The following is a 22,393-nucleotide window of genomic DNA, read 5'->3' on the forward strand; positions in this document are numbered from 1 at the left end:
ATCAAAAAGAAGACGCTTTTGAAGTTGCCAAGGTAGTAGTAAAACTAAGGATTGGGAGCATTCCAATTCAGCAAAAGAGGACCACGAAATGACAGAGGGCGAAAATAGAGTATGAAAGTAAGAAACATAAAAAAACAAACTTTGAAAGCTTCTATGGGTATGTACAAAAAAGAAAATACTATAAATGTCGGTCCATTACAGGCAGAGACAGGAGAATTTTCAATGGGGATAAAGGAGCTGCCAGAGAAACAAAACAAATATTCTGCATCTTTACTCACAGAGGGAAAATAATTTCCAGAAATAGTACTGAGAATGAGGAACTGAAAGAAATCAGTATTAATAAAAAAAAGTAGTACTGGAGAAATGGGACTGAACATTGCTGAATTCCCTGGACCTGCTAATCTACATCCCAGAATGTTGAGCAAGGAGGCTGTAGAAGTAGTGGATGAATTGATGGGCATCTTGCAAAGTTTTATAGATTCTGGACTGGTTCCTGCAGATTGGAAGGTAGCAAATGTAATCCCATTATTTAAGAAAGGCAGGAGAGAAAAAATGGAAACTACATGCTTGTTAGCCTGACATCAGTAGTAGTGAAAATTTTATTCTAAAGGATTTGATAACTGGACACTTAGAATAAATATGGTAGGATTGGGCAGAGTGAACATGGATTTATGAAAGGGAAGTAAGGTTTGACATATTTGTTGGGGTTGTTTTTTGAGGATGTAACTAGCAGACTAGATAAGGAAGAAACAGTCAATGTAGTGTACTTGGATTTTCAGAAAGCTTTTGATAAGGTTACACATTAGGAAGCAAAATCAGAGCCCACATGACTTGGGGGAATATACAGGTATATATTGAGAGTTAGTTAAAGGAGCAAAAACAGAGTAGGAATAAACGGTCATTCTGAGGTTGGAAGGTTATGAATATCATAAGGGTCAGTGTTTGGGCCTCATACATATCAATTATTTGGATGTGGGGAACAAATGTAAAATTTCCAACTTTGCTGATGGCACAAACCAGCTAGGAATGTAAGTTGTGAGGAGGATGCAAAGATGTTTCAAGGAAACTTAGATAGGCTGAGTGAATGGGTAAGAATGTGACAACTGGAATATGACATGGAAAATTGTGAAGCTACCCACTTTGGTAGGAAAGGCAAAAATGCAGAGTATTTTCTTAAATGGTAAGAGATTGGGAAGCAGATGTCCAAAGGGACTCGAGTATCCTTGCTCATTACTCACTGAAAGCTCACATGCAGATACAACAAACAAGAAGGAAGGCAAATGGTATGTTAGCCTTTATTGCAAGAGGATTTAAACACAGGATAAAAGATGACTTGCTGCAATTGTGTAGAGGCTTGGTGGGACTGCATCTAATGTGTTTTGTACTATTTTAGTTTTCATACCGAAGGAATGGTATAGTAGCCATAGAGGCAATAACACAAAGATTCATTAGATTGATTTCTAGAATGGTAGAATTGTCCTATGAGGAGAGATTGTGGAGACTGGTGTGGTACTCTCTAGAGATTAGCAGAATGAGAGGTGATCTCTTAAAATGTACAAATTTCTTGGAGCTCAACAGGGAAGATACAGGAAAGATGTTCTCTCTGGATCGCAGGGTGGGCTGGAGGTCACTAGAAATCTTTGATTCAGACAGAGGTTATTTAGGATCGAGATGAGGAAGAACATCTTCACTTAGAAAAAGGTGCATCTTTGGAATCCCCTATCCCGAATGATTGTGGAAGTTCAATCATTAAGTATGTTCAAGACAGAGATTGATAGATCTCTAGATATTAAAGAGTATGAGGACAGGGCAGAAAACTGACACAGAGATAAAGATCAGCCATAATCTAGTTGAATGGTGGAGCAGGCTTGAAGGGTTGAATGGCCTTCTCCTGCTTCTATTTTGAATGTTCTGCCTCATCTTCATTATCATACCTTTCAGCTTCAGAAATAACTAATCCTTCCTATAAATTGATTTTATGCAGAACAGAGCAAACAACAATGATTTGGAAGACTATCACAGCACAATTTCATCAGATTTATGCCCACAATCCACTTCATTTAAATTATTCTAGTCCCTCTACCTTTTTCTGTCCCTGTCGATCTGCAGATGCCTTACCGGAATCAGGAACCAGGATTCGAGATAATCATCCTGAAGCATGACCCTAAGTCACCGAGGCTAGGCTGGTGATTTGTTGCTTGGTAAAAGTGGCTAGAAAGCTTCATAAAGATGGCTTTAGACTACAAGAGAAATGGTATCAAAGATGAAATGAAAGTTTACTGAATCAAACTGTAATTGATTAAATTTAGGGGCTTGTTGCATAAAGCTTTCATTGCCGGGTGTTGGCAATAATTTGTCAATTTTTGCAGCTGTAAGAGCTCTACCAATAAACAAAATAGGATGCTTATTTTCTTGGCTTTTCAGATTCCAAAGGCAGGATAAAAAGCTCTGACCAATGTGATTAAAGTCTTTGAGACTGTCTGGAAGAATTCAGGGCAGTGATAACTTCCACTGCTGTAGGTTCTGTTGTTTCTGGGGTGGAAGGGGCCTGCAGTGAGCAATTGTTATAATTCCACAATAGTCTCACAGGCTTCTGCCACATTTGCAAGAGAATTAAGAATTTCAAAGTAGTTGACTTGAAAGTCTTTCATAGGTTTAAAAGGTTCAGAACGGGCCATTTTTGAGTTGGATGGTATTAAAAAAGACATGTTGTAATTTGAAAGTCAGTGAGGGAGTTGAATGCTATTTAGGTTTCAGTCAATTACAAGCAAGCAAAACTGTTGCAATAAATATAATTTGAACAGACCAAGACAATAAGCATTCCTTCGATACCATGTGAAATGGAACAGATGAATCAACCTAAACTTGACAATTACAATAACCCAGTGAAAACTGTCCAATATGGATACAGAAGGCAAAGATTCTGTCTGGGCAATTGTTTAAAATATTCTTTCATGGGATGCTGGTGAAACTATCCATCAGATTGAGTGGCTTCATAGAATCATAGAAACCATTCGGCCCATCGAGTCTGCACTGACCACAATCCCACCCAGGCCCTACCCCCATATCCTTACATATTTAACCGCTAATCCCTCTAACCTACGCATCTCAGGACACTAAGGGGCAATTTTAGCATGGCCAATCAATGTCACTTGCACATCTTTGGATTGTGAGAGAAATCGGAGCACCCGGGGGAAAGCCACACAGCCACAAGGAGAATGTGCAAACTCCACACAGACAGTGACCCAAGCCAGTGGCTTGCCAGGCCATTTCAGAGGGCAGCCAAGAGTCAACCATATTGAGGTGGGTTAGGAGTCACATGTGAGCCGGACAGGGTCAGGACAATAGATTCCCTTCCTGAAAAGTTGTCAGTGAATCAGTTACAACAAACAATTTACCCATTTTCATTTACTCGTGATTTTTTAATCCCATATTTACTTTTAACTCAATTAATTCAAGTTCCATGAGCTGCTCCAGCCCCAAAGCATGAGCTTTGGCCTCTGGGTTACTAGTCCAGTGACATTACCACTATAGCACTGTCTCCCTCCTCGGTTTCCTGCATAAGTGACATCTCGGGATTATTGTAGAAAGCCCTACAACATAGTCTCTTTCAACTTCCAAAAGGCAATAAGTAAAATTCCACACAAAAAATTTTGATGAAAGGTAAAAGAGTTGAAATATTGGCTGAATTTTGGTATACAAAACACCAAAGGCCCTTTCCTAAATTCCAAAATACACACTCCACTCACAAATAACTTTGCTCAGGACTTTTGAGTTTCCGCACAAGGTTGGGGTTCATAGTGTAGCTTATTAGTTGCAATGGAGTACTGGAGGAGTATGAACATGAAGATGTGCTTTTTACTTGGTCCATCTCAGTTTCTAGAGAGAGTAAGTTAGCACCCAATGTAGTTTTAAAGCCCCTTAATCCTCATCCCTCTCACTTCCTCACTCATGTCACTCTAAACCCCCTCAGATTCCCATCCCCTCATGTATCCTCCACAGTCCACTCACCCAGAATCCACTATATACAGTCCTCAAAAGTCATGCAAATATCAGATGTCAAAAAAATTAATGCAATGACAATCTAGTAAATTCAGAAATCTCTCATTGTACTGGAAAGAAACTGTTGTCCTATGGTTAAAAAACAGTTTAATACCTTTAACAGTCATTAAGCTATGTCAATAAACAACTATTTGCTCTGAAACCATTTCAAAGAGCCCATAGCTCTATCAATAAACCACCTGCTGCTTAGGCCATTCTAAGCTTTCAAACATTCATAATAACCACAGCTATCTAAACAAACCATTACAGCGAAATGATCCTGAAAGTGAAAAAATAGATTGTGCAACATTGCCATTTCAAAACAGTTTGATTGTCAATCAAACAACTGGAGAAGGTAACATAAAAACATAGAAAATAGGAACAAAAGTAATTCTGCCCTTGAATGTGCTCCACAACTTGATATAATCATAGCTAATCCTCGAACTCAACACCATACACCCATGCTCTCCCCATGACCCTTGAAATCTAGACTCTATTTCCTTCTTAAATATATTCAGTGATTTGGCCTCCACAGCCTTAAGTGGTAGAGAATTCCACAAGTTCACCATCCTCTGAGTGAAGAATTTTCTCCTGATCTCAGCCCTAAATGACCTACCCTGAATACTGAGACTTTTACCCCTTGTACTAGAGCCTCCACCCAGAGAGATCATACCTGCATCCAGTCTATCCAGCCTTGTCAGAATTTTATACAATTCCCCTCTCTCTTCTTAACTCCACTGAATACAGGCCTAATCAACCCAAACTCTTCTCATACAACAATCCTGCCAGCCCAGAAATTAGTATGATCAACCTTGCACTCCCTCCATGCGGGTATATCCTTTCCTTAGTATGGAGACCAAAACTGCAAACACAAATTCAAATATGATCTCATCAAGTTACTGTACAGCTGCAGCAAGACATCCTTACTCCCGTGCTCAAATCCTCTTGCAATGATGGCTAATATATCATTTGCCTCCCAAATTGTGTGCTGCACCTGCATGCTTGCTTTCAGTGACTGGCATCCAAGGACACCCAGGTCCCTTTTTACATCAACATTTCCCAATCTATCACCATTTAATGATATACTTCCATTCTGTTTTTCCTTCCAAAATGGATAACTTCACACTTATCCATGTTAAACTGCATCAGTCATGTGTTTGCTGACTTACTCAACTTGTCTAAATAACTTTGAAGTCTCTTAACATTCTTCTCACCACTTATTCTCAACAAGTTTTATGTCTTCAGCACTTAAAAATATTACATTTCATTCTTTCATCCAAATCATTGATGTACATCATGAATAGCTGGGCCCTGATCCCTGCAGTGCCCACTAGTCACTGCCTACCACTTTGAAAAAGATCCACATATTTCAATTCTCTGATTTCTGTCTTTCAACCAATTCTCAATCCATGCCAATGCTTACACATTAATTTTTCACACTAGTCTCTTCGGTAGGACTTCATCAAAAGCTTTCTGAAAATACAAATACACCACATCCACTGGTTCTCTCTTATCTATCCTGCTAGTTATGTCCTCAAAAAAACTCCAGTATGTTTTTCAAACATGATTTCTCTTTCATAAATCCATATTGACTTCATCTAGCCCTGTTGATATTTTCTAAGTGTCCTGTTATCTCATGGTTTATAATACGCTTGAGCATTTTCTTTACTATTGATGTTAGGCTACCAGTCTGTAATTCCCTGTTTTCTCCATCCCTCCTTTTTTTAAATAATGGAATTACATTTACCACCCTCCAATCTATCAGGCTGTTCCAGAATCTACAGAATTTTGCAAGATGACAACCAACACACCCGTTATTTCCCAGACCGCCTCCTTAGGACCCTGTAGACAGATTATCACACCCTGCGGATTTATCAGCCTTCCATCTCAGTAATTTCTCCAACACTATTTTTTTAGTAATACTGATTTCCTTCAATTCCTCCTTGTCACTAGACCCTTGGTTCCCCAGCATTTCTGAGAAGTTATTTGTGTCTTTCTTCATGAAGACAAAACTAAAATTGTTGTTTAATTGCTCAGCTATTTTCTTGTTCACTATTATAAATTCTTCTATTTTGGATTGTAAAGGGCATACATTTGCCTTCACCAGTCTTTTTCTTTTTACGTACTTAGAGAAGCTTCACAACGCACTTTTATGTTACTTGCAAATTTATGTCCATATTCTATTTTTCCCCTCAGTCAATCTTTTGGTCCTCCTTTGTTGAATTTTGAACTGTTCCCCATCCTCAGACTTGCTAGGTTTTCTTGCAACTTTACATGACTCCTCTTTGGATCAAATACTATCCTTAATTTACTTTATTAGCCATGGTTGGGCTGTGTTTCTTCTGCTTTTGCACCAGAAAGTAATGTGCAACTGTTGCAATTCATACCTTCTTTCCTTAAATTTTAACCACTGTCTATCCACCATGCAATATTTAAGCCATACAAGTGCCAGGCAATGATCATTTCCAACAAGGTAGAACTTAACTTTCACCCCTTGTCATGAAGCTACATTACCATTGCTGAATCCTCCACCATCACCCAAAACTGAATTGAACAAGCCATATAAATAGTGTGGCTACTAGAGCTTCAGTTTTTTTACTCTCTGTTACAAGGGATGAAGGATTGGAGAGCCGTACATTCAACTGTAAGCTGTGGCTCAGTTGGTTACATTTTTGTCTCTCAATTAGGGGTCACTCAAGTCTGACGGCACTATTCAGAGTGATGGCTGATAGCAGCGGAGAGCAGGCAAGTTATCCCCAGTACCCTGGCTAATATTTATCCCTCAATCAACATCACAAAAATAGATCATCTTGATATTATCACATTGCTGTTTGTGGAAGCTTGTTGTACAAAAATTGGCTGCTACGTTTCCTTCAATACAACTTTATGTACCTACACTCCGAAAGAACATCAATTGGTTGTAAAGCTTTTGAATCACCCTCTGGTTGTGAAATACGCCATATAAATACAAGTGTTTTCTTTTGAAGTTGGCAAAGTTGGAAAATGCATCAGGTTGCACAGGGCAAAGGCATGTAGACGTTAAGTAAGTAGTTAAAGCTATGGCAAATGGGGTAGTCTTCCTTCATCCAGTTTGGATCCAAAAAAGACAAATCAGAGCTTTTCTTTAAAAAAAAAGTGAGAAACTAGGAACTATAGAGGGACAATGAAACTTGAATGTTGACCTACATATGTTAATGAGCTTAGTGGGGAGGTAAAAAGAGCATTTAAAGATCAGGATCCTGGATTCAGTGTTGTGCATCACACCTCAGTAAGGATATGTTAACTTTGAAAGGAATATAAAGTTCAACCTAACGATAACAGTGCTAAAAGAATTACATTTGAAGATACGGTTGCATAAACCTCGTGTATTTACTCGACTACGGAAGGTTGAAGGGTAATCTTAACGAAATGCTTAAAATGACAAAAGCTTTTGCCAGGTATATACGGCAGAATTATTTGCACTGGTGGAGGAAACCAAAACAAGGGACCATATATGTGCACAAATTATTGCAAGTGGCAGGGCAGGTTGAGAAAGGGATTTGCAAACCACAGGGATCCTGAGTTTCATGAACAGGGACACAGTACAAAAGCAAGGAAGTTATGATAAATCTCTGCAAAACACTGGTTTGGCCTCAGCTGGTGTACTGTGCCTGGTTCTGGCCACCATACTTTAAGAAGGATGTAAAGGTATTAGAGAGGGTGCAGAAAAAATTCATAGAAATGGTTCCAGGGATAAAGAACTACAGTAATGTTGAAAGACTGCACAAGTTGGGGCTGTGCTTCTTAGAAATGAGAAGTGCGTGAGGATGTGATAGAAATGTACAAAATTATGAGGCATCTGGACAGAGTAAATGGGAAGAAATTGTTCCCATTGGTAGAAGGATCAAGAACCGAAGGAAGTGCTTGGCAAAAAAAAAGCAACATGAGGAAAAATGTTTTAAAGCAGAGATCGGTAAGATCTGGAATGGACTGTCTGAGAGTGTGAAAGATGCAGATTCATTATCTGAAGAGAATGAAATTTCAGGACTGTGTGGAGGAGTGGGATGGTGAATTACCACTGCCAAAAGCCAGCAAGGATAAGACAAATCAAACGGCCACCTTGTGTAACCAGTCTACGATTCAGGAATGTGGCTACTTACGAGGGAAATCAGCAGCAGTTTTCACACAATGTATTGTGGGCATCTGGAAGACTCTGTCACACCCCAAAAGCTAGGTCAGTTGTAATTCTGAAGACTGAGAGTGACAGATTGTTGGTAGATAAGGATGTTAAAGAACGATGAAGAAAAAGTGGACAATGAAGCTCAATTATCAATCAGTCATGATAAACGACAGAATAGGTCCACGGGGTTAGATGGTAATTGCCTGTTCCTTTCTTCTTGTACAAGGATTAGGTGACACATCACTAAATGGTGGCTAAGAAATTGAGGACAGCATCCATAGATAATTTAGAAAGTTTACAATGGCAGCAGAATGTACAATTATGGCCCATTTTTAATTATTGTAAGGTAGACAGATAAACCAAGGGATTGTGGTTAGAATGAGGAAGAATATTTGAAATAAAGCAAGGACTGTTTCTATTCTCTATATGTAGCAGGCACTAAAAGGAAGACTGCAGTGATCGATCAGGTTCCGGGTAATGAAGTAGAACAAGGAAGTAGCCAGATGCCAAAAAAGAAACACTTGACAAACGATGATGATAATTTACTCCTGTAAACCAAATATCACTTTGTTCAATTTTTTTTTCATTACTTCCTTAAGCATGGAATACTTACTATTCTGTAATATTTATGTTTTTATTCACTGATTTTGGTGGTTGTAAGTAAACAACTTTGCTGAATTACTAATTACAAATTACTGAATTACAAATTTGCTAATGTTACGCCGTTGTTTAAGGGTGGCAGGCAAAAGGCGGGGAATTATAGGCCGGTTAGTTTAACGTCTGTTGTAGGAAAAATGTTAGAATCCGTGATCAAGGAGAAAATAGTGAGGCATCTTGAGGAGAATTGTTTGGTAGAGCAGACGCAGCACGGTTTTGTTAAGGGGAAGTCGTGTCTGACGAATTTATTGGAGTTCTATGAGGATGTGTCTAGGGCGGTGGATAGAGGAGAGCCGGTGGATGTGGTGTTTCTTGATTTTCAGAAGGCATTTGACAAGGTGCCTCACAAGAGGTTATTACAGAAGGTCAGGGGGCATGGAGTTGGGGGTAGGGTGTTAGTGTGGATAGAGGATTGGCTGTCAGATAGGAGGCAGAGAGTGGGGGTTGATGGGTGCTATTCGGATTGGTGGTTGGTGACTAGTGGAGTGCCCCAGGGATCGGTGCTGGGGCCTCAGCTATTTACCATTTATATAGATGATCTGGAGGAGGGAACCGACTGTATGGTGTCAAAATTTGCTGATGACACCAAGATTGGTGGAACGGCAAATTGTGCGGAGGGTGTGGAAAGTCTGCAGAAGGATCTAGATAGGCTGGGTGAATGGGCCAGGAACTGGCAAATGGAATTTAATGTTGGCAAATGTGAGGTTGTCCACTTTGGTAGGAATAATGGTAGGAAGGACTATTACTTACGTGGCGAAAAACTGCAGCATGCGACGGTGCAGAGGGACCTCGGGGTCCTTGTGCATGAGTCGCAAAAACCCAGCCTGCAGGTGCAGCAGGTAGTCAGGAAGGCAAATGGGATGCTGGCCTTCATAGCGAGGGGGATTGAATATAAAAGTAGGGAGGTCTTGCTGCAGCTGTATAGGGCACTGGTGAGGCCGCAGCTGGAGTACTGTGTGCAGTTTTGGTCGCCGCACTTACGCAAGGATATTTTGGCCTTGGAGGGAGTGCAGAGGAGGTTTACTAGGCTGATACCGGAGTTGAGGGGGTTGAACTATGAGGAGAAGCTGAATAAACTAGGCTTGTACTCGTTAGAGTTTAGAAGAATGAGGGGAGATCTCATTGAGACATATAAGATGTTGAATGGGATGGATAGGCTCTTCCCGCTCAGAAAGGACAGTAGGACTAGAGGGCACAGCCTCAAGATAAAGGGGGGGCGGTTTAGAACAGAGTTGAGGAAGAACTTCTTCACTCAAAGGGTGGTGAATCTCTGGAATTTTCTGCCTGTTGAAGTGGTGGAGGCTGCCTCGCTCAATATTTTTAAGACGCGGGTTGATAGGGTTTTGATAGGCAAGGGGATTAAGGGTTATGGGGAGAGGGCGGGAATGTGGAACTGAGCCACGACAGATCAGCCATGATCTTATTGAATGGCGGGGCAGGCTCAAGGGGCTAGATGGCCTACTCCTGCTCCTATTTCTTATGTTCTCATGTTCTTATGAATTAAAGTAAGTAAATAAACTTTGAATTATCGACTTAACTCAGTGTAACCTAATTAGAATCACGTATTTGTGGCTTAGTGGTTAGAACTGCTGCCTCAGACCATCAGGGACCTAGGTTCAATTCCAGACTTGGTCACTGTCGGTGTGGAGTTTGCACATTCTCCCAGTGTCTACGTAGGTTTCCACCGGGTGCTCCAGTTTCCTCTCTCAGTCCGAAGATCTGTACATTAGGTGGATAAACCAATGGTAAATGCAAGGCTTATAGAGATAAGGCAGGGGAGAGGGCCAGAAACTTTGTCCAAGAGTTGGTGCAGACTCAGTGGCCTCCTTCTGCACTGTAGGGATTCAATGATTCAGTTCTTATAGACAATGAAAATAAGGCTTTTTTTTTAAAGAAGCAATAGATAAAAATGTTGGGCTAGAAATAGTTGCTTCCTATCTGCTTGATTAAACCCATCACCCTCATTTTTAACATCACTCAAATTTTCTCTTTACTTTTCTACTCTTAGGTTCTGATACCGCCACATAACAGAAGTCTTAAAATCATTGTAGTTCTTGGAAGAAAAGTTAAATAAATATTTAAAATGAGGGACGAGAAATGCGAAGGGAAATCGGGCAGGCTAAAAGGGAGTATGCAAATTAACTGTTAGTCTTTAAAGAGGTATCCCTATGCACATAGGATGCAAAAATGTATAACTACTTAATGATGAAAGGTGCCATGATAGGTTCATGAGTGAAGGGAGGAAGTTTTAGTATCCCTGCAATTATTTCACCAACATATACTGAGAAAGGTGAATGTCAGAGCACAAGAGCAGCTGTCAAAGAGGTGCAGGAGATTTGCGTGAGAAAATTATCCAAAAGGACACTGTATTAAGATGACTAAAATTGGAAAAAAACCAGGTCCTGACAGCCTGCATGCCAGAACACTGAGGGAGTTAAAAAAGAGATGATAGAGCACTGATTGTGAAACAGGAATTGTGTTGGAAGACTGGATCGTGCCAAAGTTCTCAACAGGGAAAGCGTACACCATATCATTGTTGACATGTTATTCTTACCTCAGTAGATAAATTTCTTGAATGTTTGAAATATGATGAAGTTATTGCACGCCTAGAAACTTGTAGGCTGATAACGAATAATCAACGTGAACTTCAAAAGAACTTGTAAAGTTGTGATTGACTAATTTACTGTCTTCTTAAAAAAATAATATCCGCATTTATGACATTGGTAAGATGCCACATAAGAGACTGGCTATGAGAATTAAGGGATATATTAAAGGGAATGTCGCCACATCGACAGAGCGAGCACTCAGAGAAAGAAAGCAAAACCTGGGGTAAATTAGGACTTCTCAGATCGGCAAGGTACTTATAAGGGTGTAGCCTGGAAATGTTTTCCATTCATATAAATGAGTTGGATATCATAGAATCATAGCTATCTGGATGGAGACAAACATATGAACATACAAACAAACAAGGAGCAGGACTCGGCTATTCAGTCCCTCAAGCCTGCTCCACCATTTAATAGGAATATGGCTGATCTGATAGTAACCTCAAATCTGCATCCTGTCTACCCCTGTTAACCTATTACCCCCTTGCTTAACAAAAATCTATCCAACTCTGCCTTAAAAATATTCAAAGGCTCTGTTTCCACCACCTTTTCAGGAAGAGAATTCCAAAGACACATGATTGAGGTGAAAATTTTCACCTCATCAATTTAAACGGGCAACCCCTATTTTTAAACAGTGGAAAGATGTAGTGGCGTTGGAGGCAGTTCAGACGAGGGTCACTAGATCGATTCCAGAGATGAGGGTTTTGTCGTATGAAGAGAGATTGATCAGTTTCGGCCAATACTCTCTGGAATTTAGAAGAATGAGGGGAGATCAAATTGGGGGATACAAGATGATAAAAGGTATGGATAAAGTAGATGTGAAGCGGCTTGTCATTCTAGGACAAGAGGTCAAAGTCCCTTAAAGAGCATGATTCTAAATTTTATACAAAGAGGCATATAAAAACAAGAAAGGTGACTTCGAAGATATGTATTAAGTCATTCAGGGAGGACATCGGAGCAAAGGAAAAGTGAATATTCACCAAAATGAATGGCTTTAGTACTGAAAGTTTCAAAAATTGGGCCTTTGTTCGTTTGTTACGGAGAATGTTAAGGAAGATCAAAATACGAAAGGTTTGAGATGGTAAATAGTGAAAAGCCGGTCCTAGTAGTTGGCATATTAGTAACAAGGGGCCATGGCCCTAGAATTATTGAAGAGAACATTATTTTCCCCACAAGGATGTTTATTAGAAAATAGAATTCATTATCGCAGGTGGTTATTGAGGGAAAGGCCATAAAATTAAGCAGGAATTGAAACGGTATTTGAAAAGAAGGCACAGTGGTGCAGTGGTTAGCACTGCTGCCTCACAGCGCCAGGGGCCCAGGTTCAATTCCAGCCTTGGGTCACTGTCTGTGTGGAGTTGCACATTCTACCGTGTCTGCGTGTGTTTTCTCCAGATGCTCCAATTTTCTTCCCATAGACCAAAGATATGCGGGTTCAGTGGACTGGCTACACTAAATTGACCCTAAAGTCAGGGGGATTAGCAGGGTAAATATGTGGGGTTACTGGAATAGGGCCTGGGTGTGATTGTGGTCAGTACAGATTCAATGGGCTGAATGGCTTCCTTCTGCACTGTAGTGATTCTATAAGGAGGAATGTAGCTGGATTCAGGGAAAGGGGGAAACTGGGAGTTCCAGATGAAGAGCCAGTACGTGTTGGGCCTCCTGCTGTGTTGGGACTGCACTATTGTGGATGTCGGTGAAATAGTCATTCTCAAGCTCTTTGATCCAATCATGCTTTGAGAACTCTGCTCAGTTTTGGTAACTAACAATGTAAGCAACTTCCGTGTTTAATATCCAGTCAGGGTTATGTGGGTTTGCTGAGTCTACAAACAACAGAAGAATTTTTAGTCAACCTCCTAAGTAGTCAACGTGCTAAGATTTGTGGCTGAAGGACTTATTGTAGGAAAAGGTGGCATTAATCCCCACTGACACCAATATAAATGGATCTAAACAGACAAGAATGTTACAACTTTAACCCTGACCTTGCAATATTTCTTATAGCACTGAGGCTCACATAAGAAACAGCTGAAAACCTTTCAATACATTGATGATCTCAAGGTATATTATTCCTCGATAGACTTAGAACAAAAGCAGAGCATGCTAAAAACAATCAGCAGGTTAGTCTGCATCTCCTCTCGCCACAGAGTTAACAATTTGGATGAGCAGAAATTCTCTCCAACTAAATATTGGGACGACTAAAGCTACAAATTCCAGTACCTGGTTACTTTTCCCATCCCTGGCAGCAGCCTGAAGCTGAGGTCTTGTGCTATGCCTTACCCCGAGATGAACTTTTGACGACATATCTTCTCCATCACCAAAATGGTAAACTTGCATCTCTATAACATTGCTGGATTCTTGACACTGTATTAGCTCATCTATTGCTGAAGCCCTGGACTGTGCCTTTTTTTATCATCTCCAGACTTGATTGTATCAAAGCTGCCTGGGCAGCCTCCCATATTCCACCCTATATTAAAGTTGTGCTCTCATCCAAAACTCTGCTCCCATATCTTAACTCCCACCAGCTTTTGCTCACATATCACCCTGAGCTTCACTGATTCCCAAAACATCTCAGCTTCAAAATCTTCATCCTTGCTTTCATATTTCTCTGTGGCATCGCTCCTGCCTCACTCTGCATCTCCTCCAGCCCTACAAGCATTCAAAATCACTGCCCTCCTCCAATTCTGGGTTCTTGCACATCCCCAATTTCATTGCTCCAGATGGTCAGGCTTTCAGTTTTCTATTGACCTTGAGCTTCAGGATTTGTCCCCCTCTCCCCTCTTTTGAGGCATTCCTTTAAACTGACCTCTTTGACCATGCTTTTGGCCATTTATCCTGGTGTCCTCTTCGATGCCCCAGTGTCAAAAATAATTTTATTGATATTGGTTTTGCTAAACGCTTTGTGGGTTTTCTCCGGCTGCTCTGGTTTCCTTCCACAGTCCAATAAACATGCTGGTTAGGTCCATTGACCATGCTACATTTTCCCTTAGTGTCCCAGGATGCGTAGGTTAGAGGGATTAGTGGGGTAAATATGTGGGGTAAGGGAAGGGGGATAAAGTTGGGGAAAAGAATGGGGGGGGGAGAAAAATGAAGAAAGATAATAGAGAAATAAAAGGTAGAGAATAGCAAAAAAATTAAACAAATAGAATGAAAACAAAGGGGTCGAGGTGGGGTAGAGCAAAGATTTGGAGGAAACCCACACAGACATGGGGAGAATGTGCAAATTCCACACAGACAGTGACCAAAGCTGGGAATCGAACCCGGATCACTGATGCTGTGAGGTAGCAGTGCTAACCACTGTGCCACCATGCTGCCCCGGACATTTAGTATACCCAATGCACCTGGCGCACTGGACATGCTAAATTGCCCATTAGTGTCCCAGGATGTGTAGGTTAGAGAGATTAGGGGGGTATATATGTGGATTGTGGGGATAGGGCCCAGATGGGATTGTTGTCAGCACAGTCTCGATGGGCTGAATGGCCTGCTCCTGCACAGTAGGGATTCTATGAAAAGACACTGGGCATGACCTTCTGGTTATCACGCTGGCAGAATCTCCTGGTCGCGCTGACGGTGCATCCCTGCTGCATGATTCCCAGTGATGTGCAAAGGGATCAGTGGGAACTCCCGTTGACAGTGGCATGACCAGAAGATCCTGCTGCCGGCTAATGGTGCACTGCCGAAGGGAGGCCAGAAAATCCTCATCACTATATCAATCACCTTTATGAACATAGTCTAATTTCAGTCAGATTTCATTGATAAAATAGCAGTTCTACTGGCAAAATCAGAATAATGTGGAGATGCTGGCGTTGGACTGGGGTAAACACAGTAAGAATTCTCACAACGCCAGGTTAAAGTCCAACAGGTTTACTTGGTAGTAAACGCTCTAGCTTTCAGAGTGCTGCTCCTTCATCAGATAAGTCCCGACGAAGGAGCAGTGCTCCAAAAGCTAGTGGCGTTTACTACCGAATAAACCTGTTGGACTTTAACCTGGTGTTGTGAAAATCAGGATAATACAGAGAAAAGGCGTTAAGATAGAAAAGCGCGGAAAGAGAAACACAAAAACAGAAGAGGTGGAGAGAGAAAGAGAGAAATGGAACACATTAAATGGAGAGAGAAAAAAATGAATGGAAGCAGAGAACAAGGTTGGGGGAAATGGCTGAACAAAAGTCTGATTTATTTGAAACAGTGGCAACAAAATCTTCAAGGAAACTATACAGGTGGGATTCTCCCAAAAATATTCTAAGTGCCAAAACTGGAGTAACTCCTGGTGGTTCTTTCAGCAGGACTTTCAGAATTGTGTACATCACAGAGAGCCCTAGCATGAATCTCATTAAAAATCTGAGGGTGGGGCCTATTCCTGCTGGAGAGGGTGGCAGCATAGTGCTGAGCGGGCCACTGCTCAATCGCTGGACAGCTCTGAGACCCTCGCATCACTGGCCGTGTAACGCCCCCTCCCCCCATGCCCCAATTGCTGGGCTTCCAGACATGCCCGGGCCAGCCTCAACCACCCCTACCGGCAGTCCCGATCTCTCTCAATCCCTGTCCCCCACCGCCGTCCTAGACAGACAGCCCCAATCACTGACTTTCCTCCCTCTATCACTGCCAAGTTCAGAATGGCAGTGAGACCTCCCACACCCACCACCACCCTCTCACCCTCCTCCCCAAGGCCCTGTCCCCATAGGCCCCATCCGCTTGGCACTGCCCAATGCCCAGTAGGCAGTGCCAAGGTGCTCCTGGGCATTGCCACTTTGTCCCTTGGGTGATACCAGGGACCAGGCTGGCACTACCAAACTAGCAATGCCTAGGAGGCACACTGGCCTTACCCCCAACCCTCTGGGGCCTCCATGGCCCCCCCTTCACTCCACCAGGGTCGGGCTGTCAGCTCCCTAGTAGAGGGGAGCTGTGGGCTGGGACAATCACCCCCTACATTGCAAAGATGGAATTTCTATGCATATTGTGAAACCATTAATACAAAACAGACCACGGTCACTGCATTTGAATACAATAACAGTTATAGCATCTACGTTTGAGATGAGCAACTCAACGAAACATCCAAACCTTTCACCAGAAATGCATTTTCATGTGTAACAGGACTGAACAAAAGAGAGTTAATTGTTTTTTTTAATGCTCAAGACAATAAAAGGCAGTTTGAATCTCATTACATTCTAAGAAATCGCTTCACTCTAGTTTTCTTATCATGAATCTTGTAGAGTGAGGCCACTCTATGAAAGTTGGTCTGTTTCACTTACCCAAAGTATCACACTTGTTTCTAGCTCTACAAATGTCTTCCCTAAAATCAAACAAATTAAACTAGATAAGAATTTTTAATAAAAGAAAGAAATTCTGATCAGCACTGATAAGAGGAACTTAAAAGTACAGCTTTGGGGTGGGGAATGGTTAGTGGGTAAAAGGTTACTTGACGATTATTATTAGGAATTGGAAGTAATGTGGACTGGGCAGATACTGGACCCTGAGGGTCAGTGAGTATGAATCCAAGTCACAGACAGGTAAAGAAAGATCTCTTCCTCCGCTTGTCCATGTTGTTCAAATTTGGAATTCAGTACACCCAGAATTTGAACTGACTACGTCAGTATGGTGTCAAGCCTAATCTGGCCTCTTGTTGTTACTGTTTGGAAGTGTCAATAATAACTAACAGGGGAAACACGGTTTGCCTTCAGTCGAATCAGCAGCTGCTCAGAGCTTTCCTCATTGCAAGTTGTTAATTCTGATCACAAGCCCTGAGCTGATGGCTGCAAACAATGTATTGCAGCTTTATTTTATGATGGAGCTCAGATCTTGAGTTGGACAAGATTTCCAAACACAACCCCTGTCTTGCACAGGCCAGCCGAGTAGCTTTCCCTGTTCTGCTTTTCTTTTATTTTGCTAGCAATCCATATTTGCTTTGCAGTTAATAGCTTGTGGGATATTTAGCTCAGAAATCATCAAACAAAGAATTCAAGATGACAATCTTGGATCGAGCAACAGATGTGGAAATTAGTCATTGGACGCACAAGTTTGCATGCAACAGTTACCTAGTAATGAGGACTGCTGTGTCATGATGAGATGGGTGAGCATCATCCAGGACGTTCTGTGTCTGCTGCCACACACAGAAGTTATGAAGAGTTGTAGCTGCATTAAAACTGATGGATGGTCCTTCCTGAATAGGTGAAGAATAAAAAGCATTAATAATGGAATTTATTGTTTCACTTGCAAATTTGTCACCCTTGGCCACAGCAATTTAAAATAAAGGGCATTTTTGTAGAGAAAATAAAATCAGTGCAACCAGCCTTCGTATCACACATTGGCACATTCAGAGATTGCCTAGGGAGTATCAATGAGAATTAGGCTCCTTGCTCCTCATTCACATAGCTACGCAATTCAGCTCGCTTGTCCTCACTCGTACTCTGGCTCAGGCCAAGCTGATTATAAGCTAAAATAAAAGTTGGAAATATTCAGCAGGCCTAACAGCACCTTTGGAGAGAAAAGCCAAATTAACATTTTGAGTCGAATATCACTCTTCAACATATTCGATTCAAAACGTTAACTCTAAGGTAAATTTTCCAGTCCCACCCACCATGGGAATTAGTGGCGGGCGGGACGGATTATTTGACGGGTGATTTAAAGGTCCGTTGACTTTGGACAGGAATTTCCAAAGTCTCAGCGGCAGGTCTTACTGGAAAATCCTGTACTATAGGCCCGATTTTACCACTGTGTTGCACCCATTTTCGGGCACGAAAACACAGTAAAGTTAGGTGTGAGACCATTAAAGCAAACCGCGTCCACGCTGACAACCACTTTACTGAGACCCGGCAACGGCTGCAATCCGATTCGCGCCCAAAATGGGCACAACAGCAATTTAAATGTATTTGCATGCGTTTCGATTGAATGAATGAACTGCCCACCCAACTTTATCAGCATTTCCCCCTTTACCACCATGCTCGTCAATCCGGAATTGTGCCAAAACGGACATGCTGAATAAAAGTCTGATTCAGGTGCTCCAGCTGCTTCCAATGGCTCACTGACTCAGATCAGTGGCGGAGGGGGGACGGCGAGGTGGGTCAGATCATCCTCTGGTGAGGGAGTGGGGAGGGAGGAGGAGGCAGGTCATATGTACCTCTGAGAGGGGGTGTGGGAGGAGGGAAGTGAGGCCAGATCGCTCTTTGGGGGGGCAGGGGAGTGAGGCCAGATCATTCTCTAGTGGGGGTAGGGGATTGGGGGGGGTGAGAAAATGAGGCCAGATCATTCTCTGGGGGAGGTCAGATGGATCCCTGGGGGGGAGGGGTGGGGGGGAGTATGAGAGGCAGGTAAGATATATATCTGGTGGGGGGGGGGGTGCAAGGAGGTCTGCTGCCACCCTATGGGCAATTGGTTGGGGGGGAGGGGACAGGGGGCTATGATTGGTCTGGATAGTGGGGGGGCGGGGGGTGGGGATGTGGATGAATAAGGGGGACAGTGATGTCTGTGGGTACCATTGCTCCCGCTTTTTGCCCCAGGGCTGCTTTCACCACTTTCTGCGGCTCGGTAGCGATCTGACACGGGCACACTTTGTCAAATTTTTTCTCTAACTGCACATGCACAGTTCAGAGCTCCGATCGTTTCGGCTGTGCTAAGCCCCGCCCACAGGGCGAATGGGACCCGCGATTTTTTTTCCAGGCTGAGTGCGTACAGGGGTACCTGAAAGCAGATTCCCGAGTCGGATCTGCATTGCGCCCAGATTCAGCTCTTAGAATGAAAGTGGTAAAATCAGGCCCTATGTTTCTCTCTCCACAGATTCTGCCAGATCTGCTGAGAATTTCTGGTTTTATTTTGGATTCCCAGCAGCCACAGTATTTTGCTCTCATTTTAGTGATAATAGGTGACCTGGGCCAGGCCCCTCTCTCCTCAGTCTCATGATGATTCAGGGCTGGCTGCTAATAGCTTGGATTGGGCTGAACCCCTCTGCCCTCAGTGCCACTCACACTGCTAATGAAAAGGACTCCAGCCACTCCATCTGAAAGGTAGGAATACTTGCAAGAACAGAAGATTCTGTTCAGAGTACCGCAATAGCTGGATTTCCTTTAAGGCTGGTACAATCCGGCTCATCTAGAATTGAACCCGAATAGGCAGGTCAATCAGTGACAACAGTCAGGTAGGTACAGGTCTGAGGGGTCTGAGGAGATAGAGGAGAATGAAGGAGACACATGGATGAAAACAAAAATGGAGAAGGGGAAATATGATAGTTGGAAATAAGAGGAGGGGGACATTGATGTATGAACTGAGGTGATTGGAGTTTAGAAATGGGGCAAATTGATTTTCTACTCCATCACAAGTTAAAGAATATTTGGATATATCAACAGCTTATGTTACAAAACCCATGTCAATTGCTTGTTTGCTCACGTCACAGGTTTATACTCAGGGTCAGTGTGTTATTGTTGGGTTGTTAGCTGCAAGCTTTGCTGAAGCTGTTGCTAGTTTTCTAGATTGTAATGAATGAATTAGGAAGGTGAAGAGATCTGGAATAGCTTTTACTGCTCCAATTGCCATAGTGCCGTCAGGGCTTGGAGGAGAGCTTCACCCAGTCAAACACCCAAAGAAACTGGCTACATCAGCAAGCTGTAGAGAGCATGGGAGGAAGTGGTCCACACATCATTGCCACTATAAGTACCCAAAAATAGCGAGTGAGTGAGGTGGAGTGAGTGAGGGTTACTCTACGGAAGGGATTTTTTTTCAAGGAAGCTAAATGCCAGAACCTTAATCTAAGTCAATAAGCCAGTTGAAGCAGTCACAAAGAAACTCTATCCTTCTCACATCACCAAACCTTCTACTGAATACTTACCCCACATCTTCATTCTGAACAGAGGATACACTTTACAGCAGCAATAATACCTGTAGCTCTTATTTCACTCAAACCATTAAAGAGTTTTGCCCCAAAAATAGTGAGAAAGGTGAGGTGAAGCAAGGGAGGGCAAGTGAGCAGAGAAGGAGCTGGAGAGAATCCTCTGATTTTACTCAATGGTCTCGGCAGAATATGGCCATAGAGCATTTAAAGATGCCACTTTGCAGATCATGAAACTAAATACAGTCCAAAGAATGAAGGCAGTAAAACTATCTCAAGTGCCTGTTTGTTAAACCCATTCACTTATACTGAAACAACAATGCTGTGTGCTGATACATTGGTGCAAACTTCCATCCCTACTGCCTTGATAGTAAAATGATAAACTGGATTTCTTACTTGTTGCGGAACATAGATTGCACATTGGTTCGATTCGACCGTGGCTAAGTGATCACACCAACAAATTACTGACCATGTGAAGGTGACAAACTTTGCCCCATTTTATTTTCATAAAATTAATATTTCGACAGGTGATCACCCATGATCCTACTGAATGGCGGAGCTGACTTAAAGGGCTGAACGGCCTACTCCTGCTTCCAAGTCCCATATCCTATTGATAAAGCCAGCACAAACCTAAAACATTCTGTTCTTCACTTTCTTCAGGCATATCACAGGAAGCACAGGCACATCCACCCTGTAGATTTAGATAGTGCAGGGGTGAGAAAGAACAGCAGGAACATGCCTGCCGAGACGCAACTTGATCAATTATTGAGCTTTTGGTTACAGGCCTCATGAAATCTGCAATTAAAGGATGATAATCGAGCATCACTGTTTTACGCAATCAACAGAAGTGTCAAACAATCTTGCTCTTGATAAGGCCGAGGAAAGAGGAACTATTCATCCATGCACAACAGCCTATGGTAACTGAAGTTACCATGGAACACATAGTAATTTGCAAAAGATTTGCAGCACAGCCTCCAAGGACAAGGTTGTTAAGTCTAATTAGACTGTCTCTCTTGAACGCTTGTAGTACTGCTCTGAGATGCTTGAGTTCCAAACAGACCAACAGATAATGTGAGTATGATGCCCAGTAGTATGACTCAAGCAGTGCATGGGTACAAGTTGGTGCAAACAATCCACATAAAGTGCAGTCACACTTGCCTACCATTCCTCTCTTTTTTTTCCTCTTCTTCCTTCAAGCAACAGGATTCTTATTGAAACACCTACAATTGTGACAATTGCAAATTTCCCAACTGGAAGGTTGGCTTAAAAACCCTCAGGAACCTATCATAGCAACGAGCATCACAAAATTACCCTTAAACAGCAGTTTGGAAAATGCCGCAATTGAAAATCAACAACTTCCCTTTAAATCCTGATGTTGTGTCAATTCCAAATGGCCCTAGCTGCAATGGTCACTTGATACAGGTGAGGCCAATGTGCAATTCATTACCAGCTAAGAGAATGGAAAGATCCAGGGAAGGGATTCATGTTGTGACAGATCTCTTTTCTATTTTGCTGTGAGGTCTGTCCACTTTTGTTACTCTCTCTGTGCACATACTGGGAACAGACTCAGTTTCTCCATCCAGTTCCTGAGGAACATCATCCATTCCATGTTACTGCTACTAGCAGAAACTATCAGAGTGTGTACACTCGAGGTGTACCTGAAAACCAACGTTTAAACTGTTACTTGCCTCAATGAATTGGATAAAATAACTTCTAAAATCGTAAAACCTAAACAATGGATGAATGAATGAGCAAAACTGGAATTTACTTATAGGTTTTAGAAATGATGTGGGATGCCGGTGTTGGACTGAGGTGGACACAGTAAGAAGTCTCTCAACACCAGGTTAAAGTCCAACAGGTTTATTTGGAATCACGAGTTTTTGGAGCAAGCTCCAAAAGCTCGAGATACCAAATAAATCTGTGGACTTTAACCTGGTGTTGAGAGGTTTTAGAAAGCAATCTCACAGGTGAGAGTTTGTGAATGTAGTTGTAATTGGCTTCAGTGTCACTGGATTGGAGAGGGCCTGAATTTCCAAAGCTGACGGCTATATATAACATGTAGACTTGTGCAGATATCTATCATGAGGACAGGATTGGGTTTGGCTATGATGCCCCCTTGTG

General features: G+C 42.2%; 1 protein-coding gene across 1 annotated transcript in view; it reads right to left on the reverse strand.

Moving 5' to 3' along the window:
• LOC145344494 (A disintegrin and metalloproteinase with thrombospondin motifs 20) overlaps positions 1-22,393 on the reverse strand; it is a 388,246-nt gene that overhangs the window by 231,217 nt on the left and 134,636 nt on the right. Inside the window, exons 6-7 of the mRNA XM_080191669.1 lie at positions 17,490-17,614; positions 16,707-16,747 (exon numbers count right to left, since the gene is read on the reverse strand). Of these exons, the coding sequence (XP_080047795.1) occupies positions 16,707-16,747; positions 17,490-17,614 (166 nt within the window). The remainder of the gene's footprint in view (positions 1-16,706; positions 16,748-17,489; positions 17,615-22,393) is intronic.

The sequence above is a fragment of the Carcharhinus amblyrhynchos genome, chromosome 6 (genome assembly GCF_965287045.1).
Source record: "Carcharhinus amblyrhynchos chromosome 6, sCarAmb.v2.hapA, whole genome shotgun sequence".
In the NCBI taxonomy this organism is placed as follows: Eukaryota; Metazoa; Chordata; class Chondrichthyes; order Carcharhiniformes; family Carcharhinidae; genus Carcharhinus; species Carcharhinus amblyrhynchos.